Genomic DNA, 21959 nt, shown 5'->3' with positions numbered 1-21959 from the left:
CCGTCATCTTTATTGTAGCGGTGTAGCGTGCAAGGACGGGGGTGGAAGAAGTGTCAAAGAATGGAGCTAACTGTTTTAATGACATTCAAACTTGACCTAAATCAATAATAAATCGTCCGTGGCTCAATGTGTCCCGTGAAAAAACGTCCGACCGGAACCCTCTAATAACTAAAGTTCCGTGGGTGAATTGTTTTTAGCGCTTTAACAGCTAGTCTACTGACAGATGTAAGTAAGTACTTTACACTACTTTATATTACAAATGGCAACAGCAGAAGTTGAATGTCCCATAACGAGAAGATAGAGAAAAAGAAGAAGCTTATCGACTACGGTATCGGCACGGACTACAATGGTGGACATGCGCATATCTTCACTACTTATGCAGATCCAAAATACAGATCAGCAGGTAACAGAAGGTAAGAAAAGTTGGTTTTGCATAATATTGCGAAACAAAACGCCAGATAATGTCTGCTAATAGGTGCCATTTTGCGATCCTTATACACGCTTCATAATAAAAGTGGTACCGGTATGTTTAATGCACTGACAATCCATTAAGCGGTGCCGCTTCATAGTTTACCGAAGTCATGGTAAAACATTTTGACAGATTTTTGAGCGCCGTGTGTAATGTTCTATATTCTCAATGGAACATTTAAAGTGTTGGTGTCGTTTACTGGCGTACCTCTTATGTGTGACTGCCATCTACAGGTCACTCTTATTACACTGTGTACCAAATAAAATAGCTTCGAGGTCTGTAAGCACAACCAGAATTATGCCGTACATTAGGCACACCGGGTTATAAGGTGCACTGTCGATTTTTGAGAAAATGAAAGGATTTTAAGTACGCCTTATAGTCCGAAAAATACGGTATATTTAAATCAATTTAGAAAATGTATAGTTGATTTATAATTTTGTTGAGTAAGAATGGCTATTCGGATGTGAATCGATATTTATACCGATATCATATCTCAATCTAAACTCATTTACTAATACACTCACATTGAACATACAGGCTGTGCTGTCTTAGCACAAAGGAATCCATATAAACTCCACAGTGTTGTGTTGAAACGGACAGAGGTGTCTTCAACGGGAAAGGAACTTGCGTGACGTCACATAAACCGTAACTGAAGCAAAGTGAACACACAATTTGTATTTACCGTATTTTTTTTACTATAATATATAAGATGCACCCGCAAAATTTTAGGGGGAAAAATATTTTTCCATATATTAGTCACACCGCAAGCCGCAGATATATTTGTTGCAAAATGAGTTATTTACACAAAAATATTCTGTAAATGTTTATTTACACACCTTAATTGTTTCCAAAGGGTGCCTGTAACACGGCAGTAAAACGGCTGATCAAACAAAACAGAAAACACACAGACATCACACATGGGACGGTTTAGAAAGTATAAACTGTTTAAATTATACTGTAAAACTTACAAACGTTGCTTAGAGTGGACGCAATGGATGGCTAAAAAGACTGAATGGCACTCTACTTCCAGTTGAAAGCACTAAATATAGGACACTGCAGCACCTGCAGTGAGCAAACTCGTCCAAAAGATGGAACCATAGCACAGACGATAAAACACCTCAGTGAATTTGCTTGTTTTTTATTTAAAACTGTTTTTATTATGGCCGTCAGCGAAGAAAAATCGATAAATTGGCCACACTGTCTTATAAGCTGCAGGGTTCAAAGTTTAGGAAAATAGTAGCGGCCTATAGTCCGGAATTTATGGTATTTAAAATAAAATAAAAAGTTTAATTCTAAAATGGAAGAATATAAACATACAAATACAAATAATATGGCTCTTATGAAGCCAGAACACAATTTATTGTTGTCTCTGCCAAGAAAGTATATTGTGTGTCTATTTATCTTAGTTGTTAAAATAAATTTTTTTTGTTTTTTTTCATTTATCTTTATTTTACCAGGTAAAAACTCATTGATTCAAATCTTTTACATTAGTGACCTGACCGAGAGGGCAGCAAAAGCAGGTTTCATAAATACATACAAAAACAATCAGTAGCAGTCACACACTATAGTTAAAAGCACAAATTACTTACGACATAAACATAAAAACATGCAATAAGTAAAAAAAAAAAAGATTCAATAAAAATAATTTAGTAATTTTTTAACACATTTAACAATACTGCGATAATTATGTAATCAAGATAATTTTGGTCAACATAACCGTAATATGATATTTTTATATCGTTACATCCCTACGGCTACCCGTAAGACTGGCGTGGAACAGCATCCTCATTTCACGTGTCGTACGGTGGACACAATCACACATTTAATCCAATGATGCCTTTGTTCTAGCGTTCCTCGCTACGACCAGCCGCCGCCTCTACCGCCTCCAGTCGCCTATCAGCCGCGGCCTGCTGAGAGGAACCAGCCGGTGCTGGTGCCAGCCAACCCATACCACACCGCCGAGATCCCGGACTGGCTACAGGTTTACGCCCGCGCCCCCCTCAAGTGAGTATTTGGAGCCAACCTTTGTTTGGATTTCAAGTGATAAGTCTTAAATTGGTTTTATATAGCATAAATCAGGGGTGCCCACACTTTTTCAGCAGGCGAGCGACTTTTCTAATAACCAAGTCGAGGTGATCTACCTCATCTTCTATTTATACAGTACAGGCCAAAGGTTTGGACACACCTTCTCATTTCAATGCGTTTTCTTTATTTTGAAGACTATTTACATTGTAGATTGTCACTGAAGGCATCAAAACTATGACACCTGTGAAGTGAAAACCATTTCAGGTGCCCACCTCTTCAAGCTCATTGAGAGAATGCCAAGCGTGTGCAAAGCAGTAATCAGAGCATAGGGTGGCTATTTTGAAGAAACTAGAATATAAAACATATTTTCAGTTATTTCACCTTTTTTTGTAAAGTACATAACTCCACATGTGTTCATTCATAGTTTTGATGCCTTCAGTGACAATCTACAATGTAAATAGTCATGAAAATAAAGAAAACGCATTGAATGAGGTGTGTCCAAACTTTTGGCCTGTAGTGTGTGTGTGTGTGTGTGTGTGTGTGTGTGTGTGTGTGTGTGTGTGTGTGTGTGTGTGTGTGTGTGTGTGTGTGGGTGCGTGCGTGCGTGCGTGTGTGTGTTTGTGTGTGTGTGTGTGTGTGTGTGTGTGTGTAGTGTGTGTGTGTGTGTGTGTAGTGTGTGTAATGTATGTATATGTATATATATATATGTATATACATGTGTGCGTGTGTGTATGTATGTATATGTATATATAAATATATATATATATATACTGTATGTGTGTATATATATTAGTATGTATATATATATATATATATATATATATATATATATATATATATATATATATATATATATATACAAACCCCGTTTCCATATGAGTTGGGAAATTGTGTTAGATGTAAATATAAACTGAATACAATGATTTGCAAATCCTTTTCAACCCATATTCAATTGAATGCACTACAAAGACAAGATATTTGATGTTCAAACTCATAAACTTTTTTTTTTTTTTTGCAAATAATAATTAACTTAGAATTTCATGGCTGCAACACGTGCCAAAGTAGTTGAGAAAGGGCATGTTCACCACTGTGTTACATCACCTTTTCTTTTAACAACACTCAATAAACGATTGGGAACTGAGGAAACTAATTGTTGAAGCTTTGAAAGTGGAATTCTTTCCAATTCTTGTTTTATGTAGAGCTTCAGTCGTTCAACAGTCCGGGGTCTCCGCTGTCGTATTTTACGCTTCATAATGCGCCACACATTTTCGATGGGAGACAGGTCTGGACTGCAGGCGGGCCAGGAAAGTACCCGCACTCTTTTTTTACGAAGCCACGCTGTTGTAACACGTGCTGAATGTGGCTTGGCATTGTCTTGCTGAAATAAGCAGGAGCGTCCATGAAAAAGACGGCGCTTAGATGGCAGCATATGTTGTTCCAAAACCTGTATGTACCTTTCAGCATTAATGGTGCCTTCACAGATGTGTAAGTTACCCATGTCTTGGGCACTAATGCACCCCCATACCATCACAGATGCTGGCTTTTGAACTTTGCGTCGATAACAGTCTGGATAGTTCGCTTCCCCTTTGGTCCGGATAACACGATGTCGAATATTTCCAAAAACAATTTGAAATGTGGACTCGTCAGACCCACAGAACACTTTTCCACTTTGCATGAGTCCATCTTAGATGATCTCGGGCCCAGAGAAGTCGGCGGCGTTTCTGGGTGTTGTTGATAAATGGCTTTCGCTTTGCATAATAGAGCTTTAACTTGCACTTACAGATGTAGCGACAAACTGTTTTTAGTGTCAGTGGTTTTCTGAAGTGTGCCTGAGCCCATGTGGTGATATCCTTTAGAGATTGATGTCGGTTTTTGATACAGTGCCGTCTGAGGGATCGAAAGTCACGGTCATTCAATGTTGGTTTCCGGCCATGCCGCTTACGTGGAGTGATTTCTCCAGATTCTCTGAACCTTTTGATGATATTATGGACCGTAGATGTTGAAATCCCTAAATTTCTTTCTATTGCACTTTGAGAAATGTTGTTCTTAAACTGTTTGACTGTTTGCTCACGCAGTTGTGGACAAAGTGGTGTACCTCGCCCCATCCTTTCTTGTGAAAGACTGAGCATTTTATGGGAAGCTGTTTTTATACCCAATCATGGCACCCACCTGTTCCCAATTAGCCTGCACACCTGTGGGATGTTCCATTAAGTGTTTGATGACCATTCCTCAACTTTATCAGTATTTATTGCCACCTTTCCCATTTTCTTTGTCACGTGTTGCTGGCATCAAATTCTAAAGTTAATGATTATTTGCAAAAAAAATCCGTTTGAACATCAAATATGTTGTCTTTGTAGCATATTCAACTGAACATGGGTTGAAAATGATTTGCAAATCATTGTATTCCGTTTATATTTACATCTAACACAATTTCCCAATTCATATGGAAACGGGGTTTGTATATAAATATGTATATATATACCGTATTTTCCGCACCATTAGCCGCACCTAAAAACCACAAATTTACTCAAAAGCTGACAGTGCGGCTTTTAACCCGGTGCGCTTTATATATGGATAAATATTAAGATTCATTTTCATAAAGTTTCGGTCTCGTAACTACGGTAAACAGCCGCCATCTTTTTTCCCGGTAGAACAGGAAGCGCTTCTTCTTCTACGCAAGCAACCGCCAAGGTAAGCACCCGCCCCCATAGAACAGGAAGCGCTTCTTCTTCTACTGTAAGCAACCACCCGCCCGCGTAGAAGAAGAAAAAGCGCGCGGATATTACCGTACGTTTCATTTCCTGTTTACATCTGTAAAGACCACAAAATGGCTCCTACTAAGCGACAAGGATCCGGTTCATGAAAAGACGCAATCTCTCCATCCTCACACGGATTACTATTTCACAGCAACTGATATTCCTGTGAACCGCACTGTGGATACTGTGGATACAACGGGAGCACGTACGGTGAATGTTCGCACCACAGGGAATGAGAAGTCGTCCTTCACTGTGGTTCTAGCTTGCCATGCTAATGGCCTGAAACTTCCACCCATGGTGATATTCAAAAGGAAGACCTTGCCAAAAGAGACCTTTCCAGCCGGCGTCATCATAAAAGCTAACTCGAAGGGATGGATGGATGAAGAAAAGATGAGCGAGTGGTTAAGGGAAGTTTACGCGAAGAGGCCGGGTGGCTTTTTTCACACAGCTCCGTCCATGTTGATATACGACTCTATGCGCGCCCACATCACAGATGGTGTCAAAAAACAAGTGAAGCACACAAATACAACACTCGCCGTCATTCCGGGTGGATTAACCAAAGAACTCCAACCGCTGGATATTGGTGTCAACAGGGCATTCAAATCACGACTGCGAACGGCGTGGGAACAATGGATGACCGAAGGCGAACACACCTTCACTAAGACAGGCAGACAGCGCCGGACGACATACGCCAACATCTGCCAGTGGATCGTAAATGCCTGGGCAGATATTTCGGTCACAACTGTGGTCCGAGCTTTCCGGAAGGCAGGATTCACAGAACTGCTGGACAACAGTGACACTGACTCCGATGACTTCGACGAGACGGAACCGGCCATTTTGGATCCCACATTTGCCCAACTTTTCAATTCGGACACCGAAGACGAAGAATTCGAAGGATTTACGAATGAAGAATAACTTCAGAAAGTGAGCGCTATGTTTATTTTGTGTGTTGTGACATTAACGTTCGAGCAACATTATGTTGCTATTGCTCTGCACTATTTTGAATTTTACTATGTTTGTGATTGCACATTTGCGTACATTTTGGGACAGAGTTGTTAGAACGCTGGTTTTTAATATATTATTAAAGTTTGACTGACCTATCTGACTGTTTTTTTGACATTCCTTTAGCGCAGTTAGATGCGGCTTATAGTCCGGGGCGGCTTATAGGTGGACAAAGTTTTGAAATATGCCATTCATTGAAGGTGCGGCTAATAACCCGGGGCGGCTTATAGTGCGGAAAATACGGTATACATATAAATATATACGTGTGTGTGTGTGTGTGTGTGTGTGTGTGTGTGTGTGTGTGTGTGTGTGTGTGTGTGTGTGTGTGTGTGTGTGTGTGTGTGTGTATATATATATATATATATCACACACACACCGTCATGGTCAAAAGTTTACATACACTTGTAAAGAACATAATGTCATGGCTGTCTTGAGTTTCCAATAATTTCTACAACTCTTATTTTTTTGTGATAGAGTGATTGGAGCACATACTTGTTGGTCACAAAAAACATACATGAAGATTGGTTCTTTTATGAATGTATTATTGGTCTACTGAAAATGTGAGCAAATCTGCTGGGTCAAAGGTATACATACAGCAATGTTAATATTTAGTTGCATGTCTCTTGGCAAGTTTCATTGCAATAAGGCGCTTTTGGTAGCCATCCACAAGCTTCTGCTTGAATTTTTGACCATTTCTCATGACAAAATTGGTGCAGTTCAGCTAAATGTGTTGATTTTATGACATGGACTTGTTTCTTCAGCATTGTCCACACGTTTAAGTCGGGACTTTGGGAAGGCCATTCTAAAAACTTCATTCTAGCCTGATTTAGCCATTCCTTTACCACTTTTGATGTGTGTTTGGGGTCATTTTCCTGTTGGAACGCCCAACTGCGCCCAAGACCCATCCTCCGGGCTGATGATTTTAGGTTATCCTGAAGAATTTTCAGGTAATCCTCCTTTTTCATTGTCCCATTTACTCTCTGTAAAGCACCAGTTCCATTGGCAGCAAAACAGGCCCAGAGCATAATACTACCACCACCATGCTTGACGGCCAAACAGCTCCATTTTTGTTTCATTTGACCACAGAACTTTTCTCCAGAAGGTCTTATCTGTGTCCATGTGATGTTCCTTACAAGTGTATGTAAACTTTTGATTAGAACCAGACATGATTCACTGTAGTGCTGATAACTTCCACATTTTCGAATGTACTTTGTGGAGGAGAAAAAAAGTCCTCCTTTCTGTCCAAAACCATCTGAAAGTGGTTAGTTTTTGGCATCTTAATTGTCCAGCTTCCATACTCGTTTTTTTTTACATTTTACAAGAAATACATTGACGGCAAACTCCGTAGCCTGCTAGCTTTCTGAGACTCTTATTTTTTGGCAGGATGGAGCAGCACTTTTATTGTGAAGACAGGAATTGTCCGGTCAGTTTTTAGGCTTTTGACAGCAGGTATGGCACGAGAATCTGTTGAAATAAATAAAAAATTCTCGCCTTCCTGCTTTCTTGGTACTGAGCTCACTGCAGCCAACGTCAAGATCCTCGGGTGACAACAAATATGTAACAAACACGGCAAAAAAAAATTAAAAAAATACTTATTTGAAATAATATCACTGTATATCCGTAGTGTGTTGTTCATCTATAAATGACCAAACTTTGTGAACAACGAGCTTACCTTCCAACATTTATTCCTCTCTTGCATTTAAACCTGCTCAATGGTCTAGTGGTTAGAGTGTCCGCCCTGAGATCGGTAGGTTGTGAGTTCAAACCCCGGCCGAGTCATACCAAGGACTATAAAAATGGGACCCATTACTTCAATGCTTGGCACTCCGCATCAAGGGTTGGAATTGGGGGTTAAATCACCAAAATGATTCCCGAGCGCGGCGACCGCTGCTGCTCACTGCTCCCCTCACCTTCCAGGGGGAGAACAAGGGGATGGGTCAAACGCAGAGAGTATTTTCACCACACCTAGTGTGTGTGTGACTATCAGTGGTACTTTAACTTTAATTTAAAACCTTTTTATGCTGTTAAAAATATTTTTTTTTTTTACAATTTTTGCTATGGAAGGGTTCAAAAATAATTTATGGTTTCTGTTGTAAAAAAATATTTTGTTAAAATGTCAATAATACTAAAAGGGCGAGTTGAAAAAAAATATATAAAACATTTCTAACTATTTTGTTTTTCTAAAAATAAGATATTTTTCAAACTATTATTACATTTGAAAAGAAATCTGTATTTTTTGCAAACAATATTACTAAATAAGTTCCCAACTATTTCTATTGCAAAAACAAATCAGATGATACTAAACCATTTTAAAACATTTTCAGTTACCGCATTTTTCGGAGTATAAGTCGCACCTGCCGAAAATGCATAATAAAAAAGGAAAAAAACATATATAAGTCGCACTATGAAAAAAACTGCGACTTAATGTCCGAAAAATACGGTATATAAAATATTTTGCTCACTGCTCCCCTCACCTCCCAGGGGGTGAACAAGGGGATGGGTCAAATGCAGAGGATAAATTTCACCACACCTAGTGTGTGTGTGACAATCATTGGTATTTAACTTAACAAACATGTCTTCTTCATTAAGTTTACCTGAACATCATCATCCAGCACCATCTGCTGGTCACATTGTGTATCACAGTCAGTTTAGCTGCATGTCATTACACGTAAAAACCGTATGTCACTCAAAAGTGCAGATTTTAACAATTTGGAATCATTTCTATAGTTTGAAAATACCCGGCGGGCCGTGTTGAAATGTTAATTATGTAGTGTTATACCAGGATAGCCCTGTTAACTGCTTTTTGTTATGCTGTTTTGCAAGACCCGTGTCACGTGACTTCAAACTTGACATCTCATTGGTTGGTTCTGAGACAGAATCATTTGCTTCTGTCTCAATTTTTCGGAGGCGAGTCTTGCATTTTGAAGCAACATATTTTTTCACACTGCATTTTATAACACTGAATTTATTTTCAATTAAATTGTCAGCATAATTTGATGTAAAACAATTCAATTTACTAAATTCAGTTACATAAATTCAGTGTCAAAAAAAGCTTTCGTAATGAAGACACAAATTAACCTCCATACAAATTTATTGCACAACACAACCAAAACACGACCAGTATGAACGCGAGGAACACTTTTTATTTTAACACTCTCTCTCGCCAAACACCTGCTGTCTAAAGACCGACCGCACTGTTCCTGTTTTCACAATAAAAGTGCAGCTCCATCCTCCTTTCGCTAACAAAATAAGGGTCTCGGAAAACTAGCACATACAAGCTGGCAAGCCACAGAGTTAGCCTCCAATGTAGTTCTTGTAAAGAGTATGCATACAGTTGCAAGGAAAAGTATGTGAACCCTTTGGTATTACTTGAATTTCTGCATAAATTGGTCATAAAATGTGTTTTGATCTTCATCGAAGTCACAACAATAGACAAACACAGTCAGCTTAAACTAATACCGCACAAAAATTTTTTAGGTTTTCATCTTTTTATTGAACACAATATGTAAACATTCACAGTGCAGGGTGGAAAAAGTATGTGAACCCTTGGATTTAACAACTGGTTGACCTTCCTTGGGCAGCAATAACCTCAAGCAAACATTTGCTGTAGTTGCAGATCAGAGCTGCACAACGGTCAGGGGGGATTTTGGACCATTCCTCTTCACAAAACTGTTTCAATGCAGCAAAATTCTTGGGATGTCTGGTGTGAATCCCTCTCTTGAGGTCATGCCACAGCATCTCAATCGGGTTGAGGTCAGGACTCTGTATTTTCTTCTGTTGAAGCCATTCTGTTGTTGATTTACTTACACGCTTGGGGTCGTTGTCCTGTTGCATTACCCATCCTCTTTTGAGCTTCAGTTGGCGGACAGATGGTCTTAAGTTTTCCTTCAAAATGTCTTGATAAAGTTGGGAATTCATTTTTCCATCTATGGAAGCAATCCGTCCAGTCCCTGAGGCAGCAAAGCAGCCCTAAAGCATGATGCCACCTCCACCATATTTCACAGTTAGGATGAGGTTTTGATGTTGGTGTGCTGTGCCTTTTTCCCCCCACACATAGCGTTGTGTGTTCCTTCCAAACAACTCCATTTTGGTTTCATCTGTCCAAAGACTATTTTGTCAGTAGTGCTATGGAACATCCAGGTGCTCTTTTGCAAACTTCAAACGTGCAGCAATGGGTTTTTTTGGACAGCAGTGGCTTCCTCCGTGGTGTCCTCCCAGGAACTCCATTCTTGTTCAATGTTTTACGTATTGTAGATTCGTCAGCAATAATGTCATGTTCCGAGATTTCTGTAAGTCTTTAGCTGACACTCTAGGATTTTTCTTCACCTCTCTTGAGCATTCTGTGCTGTGCTCTCACAGTCATCTTTACAGTTTGACCACGCCTAGGGAGAGTAGCAACAGTGCTGAACTTTCTCCATTTGTAGACAGTCTGTCTTACCGTGGACATCAAGGCTAATAGAGATACTTTTCCAGCATCATACAAGTTAACAACAGATCTTCTGTGAGCTCTTTTGTGCGAGGCATGGTTCCCATCAGGCAATGCTTCTCGAGAACAGCACACTTATCACAGGTGTGTGTTTTTATAGGCAGGGCAGCTTTAACCAACACACATGATCTAGTCACATTGACTAGACTCCATGTTGTCTGAGTTCTGGCTATTGGAGAAGTCATTAGTCTAGGGGTTCACATACTTTTTCCACCCTGCACTGTGAATGTTTACATGTTGTGTTGAATAAAAAGATGAACACCTACAATTTTTTGTGCGGTATTAGTTTAAGCAGACTGTGTTTGTCTATTTTTGTGACTTCGGTGAAGATCAAAACACATTTTATGACCAATTTATGCAGAAATCCAAGTAATCCCAAAGGGTTCACAGTAGAGATGTCCGATAATGGCTTTTTTGCCGATATTCCGATATTGTCCAACTCTTAATTACAGATTCCGATATCAACCGATACCGATATATACAGTCGTGGAATTAACACATTATTATGCCTAATTTTGTTGTGATGCCCCGCTGGATGCATTAAACAATGGTGGTAGCGGGGGGTGTATATTGTAGCGTCCCGGAAGAGTTAGTGCTGCAAGGGGTTCTGGGTATTTGTTCTGTTGTGTTTATGTTGTGTTACGGTGCGGATGTTCTCCCGAAATGTGTTTGTCATTCTTGTTTGGTGTGGGTTCACAGTGTGGCGCATATTTGTAACAGTGTTAAAGTTGTTTAACGGCCACCCTCAGTGTGACCTGTATGGCTGTTGACCAAGTATGGATTGCATTCACTTGTGTGTGTGAAAAGCTGTAGATATTATGTGACTGGAAAAGCAGATGTGACGACAGGTTGTAGAGGACGCTATAAAGGCAGTGCCTTTAAGGCACGCCCCCAATAATGTTGTCCGGGTGGAAATCGGGAGAAATTCGGGAGAATGGTTGCCCCGGGAGATTTTCGGGAGGGACACTGAAATACGGGAGTTTCCCAGGAAAATCAGGAGGTTTAAACCGATACCGATAATTTCCGATATTACATTTTAAAGGCCTACTGAAATGCGACTTTCTTATTTAAACGGGGATAGCAGGTCCATTCTATGTGTCATACTTGATCATTTCGCGATATTGCCATATTTTTGCTGAAAGGATTTAGTAGAGAACATCGACGATAAAGTTCGCAACTTTTGGTCGCTGATAATAAAAGCCTTGCCTGTACCGGAAGTAGCAGACGATATGCGCGTGACGTCACAGGTTGTGGAGCTCCTCACATCCGCACATTGTTTACAATCATGGCCACCAGCAGCGAGAGCGATTCGGATCGAGAAAGCGACAATTTCCCCATTAATTTGAGCGAGGATGAAAGATTTGTGGATGAGGAAAGTGAGAGTGAAGGACTAGAGGGCAGTGGGAGCGATTCAGATAGGGAAGAGGCTGTGAGAGGCGGGTGGGACCTGATATTCAGCTGGGAATGACTAAAACAGTAAACAAACACAAGACATATATATACTCTATTAGCCACAACACAACCAGGCTTATATTTAATATGCCACAAATTAATCCCGCATAACAAACACCTCCCCCCTCCCGTCCATATAACCCGCCAATACAACTCAAACACCTGCACAACACACTCAATCCCACAGCCCACCTCCCCAAAGTTCATACAGCACATATATTTCCCCAAAGTCCCCAAAGTTACGTACGTGACATGCACATAGCGGCACGCACGTACGGGCAAGCGATCAAATGTTTGGAAGCCGCAGCTGCATGCGTACTCACGGTATCGCGTGTGCGTATCCAACTCAAAGTCCTCCTGGTAAGAGTCTCTGTTGTCCCAGTTCTCCACAGGCCAATGGTAAAGCTTGACTGTCATCTTCCGGGAATGTAAACAATGAAACATCGGCTGTGTTTGTGTTGCTGCAGTCGGCCGCAATACACCGCTTCCCACCTACAGCTTTCTTCTTTGCTGTCTCCATTGTTCATTGAACAAATTGCAAAAGATTCACCAACACAGATGTCCAGAATACTGTGGAATTTTGCGATGAAAACAGACGACTTAATAGCTGGCCACCATGCTGTCCCAAAAATGTCCTCTACAATACCGAGACGTTATCAGCAGGATTTTTCGCGTGAAATTTAAAATTGCACTTTAGTAAACTAAACTATGCCAACCGTATTGGCATGTGTTGCAATGTTAAGATTTCATCATTGATATATAAACTATCAGACTGTGTGGTCGGTAGTAGTGGGTTTCAGTAGGCCTTTAAAGCATTTATCGGCCGATAATATCGGACATCTCTAGTTCACATACTTTCACTTGCAACTGTACATGGAAGCTGGACTAATGAGAAGCCAAAAAACAACCACTTTCATGTAGCATTAGGATGAAAAGAGGACTCTCCCCCCTCCGACAATGTAAATTCTCAGTTACTTATCAGCCTTCTAACACCAGGATGAATACATGGATGTCAATAGACGTTGACAAGACGCCGTGACGACGCTCCTCCTCCTCCTCCACCATCAGGTACGACCACATCCTGAAGTGGGAGCTCTTCCAGCTGGCCGACCTGGACACGTACCAGGGCATGCTGAAGCTGCTCTTCATGAAGGAGCTGGAGCACAGCGTCAAGTCCTACGAGGCGTACCGCCAGGCGCTGCTCTCCGAGGTGGAGGCTCGCAAGCAGCGGCAGCAGTGGTACGCCCAGCAGCCCAACAACAACAACAACTTCATGGGGAACATGTGAGCCCGGGCCGCGGTCAGGCCTCCCGACCAAACACAAGTGTGCCTTGGCTTGATCCAAATATAGCAGACAGGAAGACGCACGCTGGCTTTATGAACGACTGAAAACTCTCCCATGAAGAAGCCACAGTGTAGACGTCTTTTATAGTGAACCCAAAGCAACATTTTGTATTATTTTCATAAAGTTAATGCTGTTCTTTTTTATCTCAGAAGACCAGCGTCATTCCTCTCCCGTGTGAGAGGACGACTTGGCAGCTTTCTCTCATCCTTGGCCTGTTTTCTGCTTCTGACGCAAACATGGCCTCCGTTCCTGTTGCGTCCTTTTTCAGACAATCCACCAGGATGATACGTAAGTGTCCAGAAGCAAGGCGTCTTTATCCCATTTAAGTATTTGCCTCGCTAATAAGAAGCTACTGGAAGCTCTTTGGAAACACTTTGCAAGGATTTTGTCTAAAAAGACGCTAACGCCTCCTTTTCGCAGATGTCTCAGAAGCCATAAAAAAAAAAGTAGCTGGTTGTCGTTACCAGCAGGAAGAATAAGAAATATTTTAATATATTATTACAATATGGAAACATGTATGCAGGTTCAGCCTGTTCTCAGCAGGATTTAGTAGGGTTTTGTTCAAAAGATCATTTAGTTGAAGGTCAGAGCGACACAAAATGAAGATCCAGCGTAAGGTGCAATGTTCAAACAGGAAGTAAACAAACTTTGCAATATAAGGCAGGGCGTTCAATCAGGAAGTAAACAAACTGTCCAATATACTGAAGCATGTGTAAACTGGAAGTAATTAAACTATCCAATATAATGCAGGATGTTCAAACAAGTAAACAAAAAGTAACAAAAGAAGTAAACAAACTATCCTATATAAGGCAGGATGTTCAAACAGGAAGTAAACAAACTTTGCGATATAAGGCAGGGCGTTCAATCGGGGAGTAAACAAACTGTCCTATATACTGCAGAATGTGTAAACTGGAAGTAATTAATCTATCCAATAGAATGCAGGATGTTCAAAGAAGTAAACAAAAAGTTAAAAAAGAAGTAAACAAACTTTGCAATATTAGGCAGGGTGTTCAATCAGGAAGTAAACAAACTGTCCAATATACTGCAGGATGTGTAAACTGGAAGTAATTAAACTATCCAATATAATGCAGGATGTTCAAAGAAGTAAACAAAAAGTTAAAAAAGAAGTAAACAAACTTTGCAATATAAGGCAGGGTGTTCAATCAGGAAGTAAACAAACTGTCCAATATACTGCAGGATGTGTAAACTGGAAGTAATTAAACTATCCAATATAATGCAGCATGTTCAAACAGGAAGTAAACAAACTTTGCAATATAAGGCAGGATGTTCAATCAGGAAGTACACAAACTGTCCAATATACTGCAGGATGTGTAATCTGGAAGTAATTAAACTATCCAATATAAGGCAGGACTTTCAAACAGGAAGTAAAAACAACTATCAAATATAAGGCAGGTTGTCCTAACCGCAAGTAAACAAACTATCCAATAAAAAGCAGGATGTATGAACAGGAAGTAAACTATCCAATATTAGAAAGGGTGTATAAACAGGAAGTAAACAAACTGTCCGATATAATGCAGGATCTTCAAACAGGAAGTACGATATAATGCAGGATGTTCAAACGGGAAGTAAACCAATCATCCCATATAAGGCAGTGTGTTGAAACAGGAAGTAAACAAACTATCCTAAGGCAGGAAGTAAACAAACTATCCTATATAATGCAGGATGTTCAAACAAGAAGTAAAGAAAACTATCAAATATAAGGCAGTGTGTTCTAACAGGAAGTAAACAAACTATCCAATATGAAGCAGAATGTTCAAACAGGAAGTAAACAAACAATCCAATAAAAGGCAGGATGTTCAAACAGGAAGTAAACAAACTATCCAATAAAAGGCAGGATGTTCAAACAGGAAGTAAACAAACTATACAATATAAGGCAGGATGTTCAAACAGGAAGTAAAACTATCCAATAAAAGGCAGGATGTTCAAACAGGAAGTAAACAAACTATACAATATAAGGCAGGATGTTCAAACAGGAAGTAAACAAACTATCCAATAAAAGGCAGGATGCTCAAACAGGAAGTAAACAAACTATCCAATAAAAGGCAGGATGTTCAAACAGGAAGTAAACTATCCAATATAGTGTTCTAACAAAAAGTAAACAAACTATCCAATATAAAGCAGGACGTATAAACAGGAAGTAAACAAACTATCCAATATAAGGCAGGATGTTCAAACAGGAAGTAAACAAACTATCCAATAAAGGGCAGGAAGTTCAAACAGGAAGTAAACTATTCAATATGGTGTTCTAACAAGAAGTAAACAAACTATCCAATATAAAGCAGGATGTATAAACAAGAAGTAAACAATCTATCCAATATAAAGCAGGATGTATAAACAAGAAGTAAACAAACTATCCAATATAAAGCAGAATGTTCAAACAGGAAGTAAAACAAACTATTCAATATGGTGTTCTAACAACAAGTAAACAAACTGTCCAATATAAAGCAGGACGTATAAACAGGAAGTAAACAAACTATCCAATATAAGGCAGGATGTTCAAACAGGAAGTAAACTATTCAATATGGTGTTCTAACAAGAAGTAAACAAACTGTCCAATATAAAGCAGGACGTATAAACAAGAAGTAAACAAACTATCCAATATAAAGCAGAATGTTCAAACAGGAAGTAAACAAACTATTCAATATGGTGTCCTAACAAGAAGTAAACAAACTATCCAATATAAAGCAGGACGTATAAACAAGAAGTAAACAACTATCCAATATAAAGCAGAATGTTCAAACAGGAAGTAAACAAACTATCCAATAAAATGCAGGATTTTCAAACAGGAAGTAAACAAACTATTCAATATGGTGTCCTAACAAGAAGTAAACAAACTATCCAATATAAAGCAGGACATATAAACAGGAATTAAACAAACTATCCAATATTAGAAAGGGTGTTGAAACAGGAAGTAAACAAATTATATAATCTAAGGCAGGACACTTAAAAAGGAAGTAAAGACATTATCCAATATAAGTGTTGAAACAGGAAGTAAACAAACAAATAAGGCAGAACATTTAAAAGAGAAGTAAACAAACTATCCAATACAAGGCAAGTCGCAGGAAGTAAACAAAGTGTCCAATAAGACATTTAAAAAGGAATGTACACAAACTATCAGTCGTGTTGGATTAAATGAGATCTGCTTCTTCCTGCTCCTTTTTGATTTTGAAACCCACTTTTGATCCAACATCCTGCTAAAGTCTGATGAGAACATGAGCAGTTAGAGTAGTTGAGTCGGGTGCACACTGACACTACAACAGCAGTCCCATTGGAGGGGACTTTATTACACACTGCAGGTTATTTTGTAATAATAAACCTCAAGACTGCTTTCTTGCTTTCTACTTGGAAACCTTCTTCTTCTTCATGATCACTGACAACACTCTTTCCTCCCACAGGAATATTTCTATTTGTAGTAATGCTGGAGCCTATGACGTCATTGTTTAATTTACACAGTGCATTTGCATGGAACTGTAATGGAAGCTGTAGGAGAGATTAATAGCCGTGGGGTTTTGTTTTTATTCATCAAGAAATAACATTTTGCACTGCAGTGATGTGCTATAATGCACAAAAGTGAAACAGACACCGTACATACACAACTTTAGAGGGTAAACATGGTGGGCAATGGACTAGGAGCCAATAGCACACGAACTAGTACCGGTACTCTGTAATTGATCAATACTTGAGTGTAGAACAGTGCATTTGTCAATGTAAACAATTGCCAAATAATTATAGTTTCCTATTACTTACACATACAAAGCTTCCAAGGTTTCCCTGCTCTTCAGGGGATTTCTGAACAATCCCCTGAAGAGCAGGGAAACCTGTGAAACAGGCTTGTAGCGATGAAATAGCCTCTTGTGTTTTTTCCTGACCTAACGTATATTCCGCTCTACCCCGGTATTGAGCACTGTATAACGGCTAAACCACAGAAACCTTGACTATATATATATATATATATATATATATATATATATATATATATATATATTATATGTATGTATGTATGTGTGTGTGTGTGTATATATGTGTGTATGTATACGTGTGTGTGTGTGTGGTTGTATATGTATGTACATACATATATACATATGTATGTGTATATATATGTGTGTGTGTGTGTGTGTGTGGATGTATACATACATACAGTACATACATATGTATGTGTATATATATATATATATATATATGTGTATATGTATATATATATGTGTATATATACATATAATGTGTATATGTATATATACGTAAATGTGTGTGTGTGGTTGTACATGTACATATATATCCATCCATCCATTTTCTACCGCTTAGCCTATCTCAGCTACAATCGGGCGGAAGGCGGGATACATATACATATATATAGGGACGGCATGGCGCAGTGGGAGAGTGGCCGTGCGCGACCCGAGGGTCCCTGGTTCAATCCCCACCTAGTACCAACCTCGTCAAGTCCGTTGTGTCCTGAGCAAGACACTTCACCCTTGCTCCTGATGGCTGCTGGTTAGCGCCTTGCATGGCAGCTCCCGCCATCAGTGTGTGAATGTGTGTGTGAATGGGTAAATGTGGAAATACTGTCAAAGCGCTTTGAGTACCTTGAAGGTAGAAAAGCGCTATACAAGTACAACCCATTTATCATTTATTTATTTATATATATATGTATATGTATATATATGTATATGTATATATATATATATACCGTATTTTCCGCACCATAAGCCGCCCTGGGTTATAAGCCGCGCCTTCAATGAACGGCATATTTCAAAACTTTGTCCACCTATAAGCCGCCCCGTGTTATAAGCCGCATCTAACTGCGCTAAAGGAATGTCAAAAAACAGTCAGATAGGTCAGTCAAACTTTAATAATATATTAAAAACCAGCGTGATGTGGGCGCGCATGGAGTCGTATATCAACATGGACGGAGCTGCGTGAAAAAAGCCACCCGGCCTCTTCGCGTAAACTTACCTTAACCACTCGCTCATCTTTTCTTCATCCATCCATCCCTTCGAGTTAGCTTTTATGATGACGCCGGCTGGAAAGGTCTCTTTTGGCAAGGTCTTCCTTTTGAATATCACCATGGGTGGAAGTTTCTGGCCATTAGCATGGCAAGCTAGAACCACAGTGAAGGATGACTTCTCATTCCCTGTGGTGCGAATATTCACCGTACGTGCTCCCGTTGTATCCACAGTGCGGTTCACAGGAATATCAAAAGTCAGTGGAACCTCGTCCATGTTGATAATGTTCTCTGGCCGGATCTTTTTTTCAGCTATCTTGTTTTTACAATATGCACGGAAAGTAGCCAGCTTTTCTTGAAAGTCTTTAGGCAGTTGCTGTGAAATAGTAGTCCGTGTGCGGATGGAGAGATTGCGTCTTTTCATGAACCGGAAACCTGTTGCTTAGTAGGAGCCATTTTGTGGTCTTTACAGATGTAAACACACAAAGGAAATGAAACGTAATATCCGCGCGCTTCTTCTTCTTCTTCTTCTACGCGGGCGGGTGGTTGCTTACAGTAGAAGAAGAAGCGCTTCCTGTTCTATGGGGGCGGGTGCTTACCTTGGCGGTTGCTTGCATAGAAGAAGAAGCACTTCCTCTTCTACGGGGAAAAAAGATGGCGGCTGTTTACCGTAGTTGCGAGACCGAAACTTTATGAAAATGAATCTTAATATCAATCCATATATAAAGCGCACCGGGTTATAAGCCGCACTGTCAGCTTTTGAGTAAATTTGTGGTTTTTAGGTGCGGCTAATAGTGCGGAAAATACGGTATATATATATATATATATATATATATATATGTATATATATATATATATATATATATATATATATATATATATATATATATATATATATGTATATATATATATATATATATATATATATGTATATATATATGTATGTGTATATATATATGTGTATATATATATATATATACATATATATATGTATATATATATGTATATATATATATATGTATGTGTATATATATATATGTGTATATATATATATATATATATATATATGTATATATATATATATATGTGTGTGTGTGTGTGTATATACGTATATGTATGTGTGTGTATATATATATATATATGTGTGTATATATACGTATGTGTGTGTGTGTGGTTGTATATGTATGTTCATACATATATACATGTATGTGTGTATGTATATATACAGTATATAGTGTGTGTATTTATATACATATACGTATACATATGTATACAAACATACATACATACAAATAGATAGCTCCGCCTCGGGCAAATTTCTGTTACCCAGTGTAGCCCCCGAGTCCAAAACTTTGGGGAAACCTGATGTAGATAGTGTAAAAATAAGTACCGGTATTTAAAAAAAAAAAGATTCTTTCATAGGGGTTCACAAAAAAATGGACTTACAACTGAATCGCGATTCTTATTCATCCCAATTTTTTTTTTTAATTCGAACCGTTATGTGCCCAAAGATTCACACCCCTATTCTCTAAAAAAAAAGAAAGAAGATTCATCGCTTATGAATCGTGATAAATACTAATCGCGATTCAGATGGGATTTTTATTTCTTTTTTTCCCTAAATATAGCAAGACACATCCCTCCTGCTACATCTTCTTGTTCTCTGGCAGACCAGGAGTGTGTGTGTTCGTCAGCGTAACGCCACATGTAATGACTTGTTGTCATGGAAGAGACTGCAACAAGCCGTAGTTTACATTTTATTATTTCAACTGATGGAACAGGAGTCATTTGTAGATGGCACACAATGAAAGCAGGATTGCTACTTAGCAACACATCAGCAGCAGCGTGGACGCCTGGGAACATGGATGATGCTAACTGCACAGCCTTTAAAGGAGGGGTGTCCAACCTTTTCCCAGCAAGGGCCGCTTAAATAACATTTGAAGGACATTTTGTACATTTAAAGATACTAAAACCAAAACAATTTAGATCAATCAATATTTGCTACATTATTTGAACACAACATCCATATCTTAGCTTTGTGTTATCGGTAACATGGATCATTCATCTTGAATGGGGAAAATGTCCCTGAAAACTGGGAATTTTTTTAAATTGTTGAAGGAGAGCACACAATTTTGAACAGGCTGAATATTTTGAAGTTTGAATCGGATGAAAAATGTCGGAATTGTGGAACTTTGAAAAATGTCCCATTCATTTTAATGGAAATTTGGGAATTTCTGGTAAAGCAGGAATTTTTTGAAAAATGTTAAAAGACTTGAATGTTCTGAATGAGTTGAAATGGTTAGTGTTGGAATTTTTCAAATCAGTCGAGAAATGTTGAAGTACCGTATTTTCCGCACTATAAGGCGCACCTAAAAACCTCCAATTTTCTCAAAAGCTGACAGTGCGCCTTATAATCCGGTGCGCCTTATATATGGACCAATATTGAGCCACAACCCCAGCCTCTACTGTAGCGTCTATTCTATGCGCTTTATAATGCGGTGCGCCTTATATATGAACAAAGTTTCAAAATAGGCCATTCATTCAAGGTGCGCCTTATAATCCGGTGCGCCTGATAGTGCGGAAAATACGGTAGTAACATTTTTAATTCAAAAATGGTATCAAGGAATTCCAGGGATTTTGGGAAAACCGGGAATTTTTCCAAATTTCCTGATTTAGAGAAATGTTTGGATGGTGGAACGGTTGAAGTGGGTTGAAAAATGTTGAAGGAGTAGTCGCCAGAAAAAAGGGCCAAGAAAGGGTTTGAAAGTACGGGAATTTGGGAGAATTCCTGGAATTTTTTTGAACTTGAAATGAATGTCCAGGATGAGTTGAAGGTGGAATGTGTTGAAAAATGTGGGAATTGTGGAAGTTCGATGGACAGTTCATGTTGAATGGAGAAAATGAAAAAAAAAAAAAAAAAAAAAAAGGAATTATGGGAAACCTGGGAATTTTTTTTATAATTATTTAAGTAGAGCACACAATTCCTGAATAGGCTGAATATTTTGAAGTTACAACAGTTTGAATCAGATGAAAAATGTGGGAATTGTGGAACTTTGAAGAATGTCCCATTCATTTCAATGGGAATTTCAGAAAAAATTGGGAATTTTGGGAAAAGCAGGAATTATTTTGAAAATGGTAAAAAAAAAAAACAACCTTGAATGGTCTGAATGAGTTGAAATGGTTGGTGTTGGAATAGTCGGTTGAGAAATTTTGAAGAAGTACAGTTGAATTGAGAAATGGAATTTCGGGAAAACCGGGAATTTTTCCAGTTTAAAAAACAATTTTGTTTTTTGTCCTGATTAAGAGGAATGTTTTGTAGGTGGAACGGTTGAAAAATGTGGAAGGAGTAGTCGCCAGAAAAAAGGGTGGAAATAGGGCCAAAAAAAAGCAGGAATTCTGGAAAATCCTGGAATTTTTTGGAACTTGGAAAAATGATAGTTTGAATTTCCAGGATGAGTGGAATGGGT

General features: G+C 38.9%; 1 protein-coding gene across 1 annotated transcript in view; it reads left to right on the top strand.

Annotated features, from left to right (window-relative positions):
- Window positions 1-16905, top strand: part of sav1 (salvador family WW domain containing protein 1) — a 30814-nt gene extending 13909 nt beyond the window's left edge. The window contains exons 4-5 of the mRNA XM_061969069.1: window positions 2318-2473; window positions 13259-16905. Of these exons, the coding sequence (XP_061825053.1) occupies window positions 2318-2473; window positions 13259-13478 (376 nt within the window). The 3' untranslated portion in view covers window positions 13479-16905. The remainder of the gene's footprint in view (window positions 1-2317; window positions 2474-13258) is intronic.
- Window positions 16906-21959: the final 5054 nt, after the last annotated feature.

Source organism: Nerophis lumbriciformis, linkage group LG08, assembly GCF_033978685.3.
Source record: "Nerophis lumbriciformis linkage group LG08, RoL_Nlum_v2.1, whole genome shotgun sequence".
Taxonomy (NCBI): Eukaryota; Metazoa; Chordata; class Actinopteri; order Syngnathiformes; family Syngnathidae; genus Nerophis; species Nerophis lumbriciformis.
Note: the sequence above shows the minus strand (reverse complement) of the source record. Positions and strands in the feature narration are given on the sequence as shown.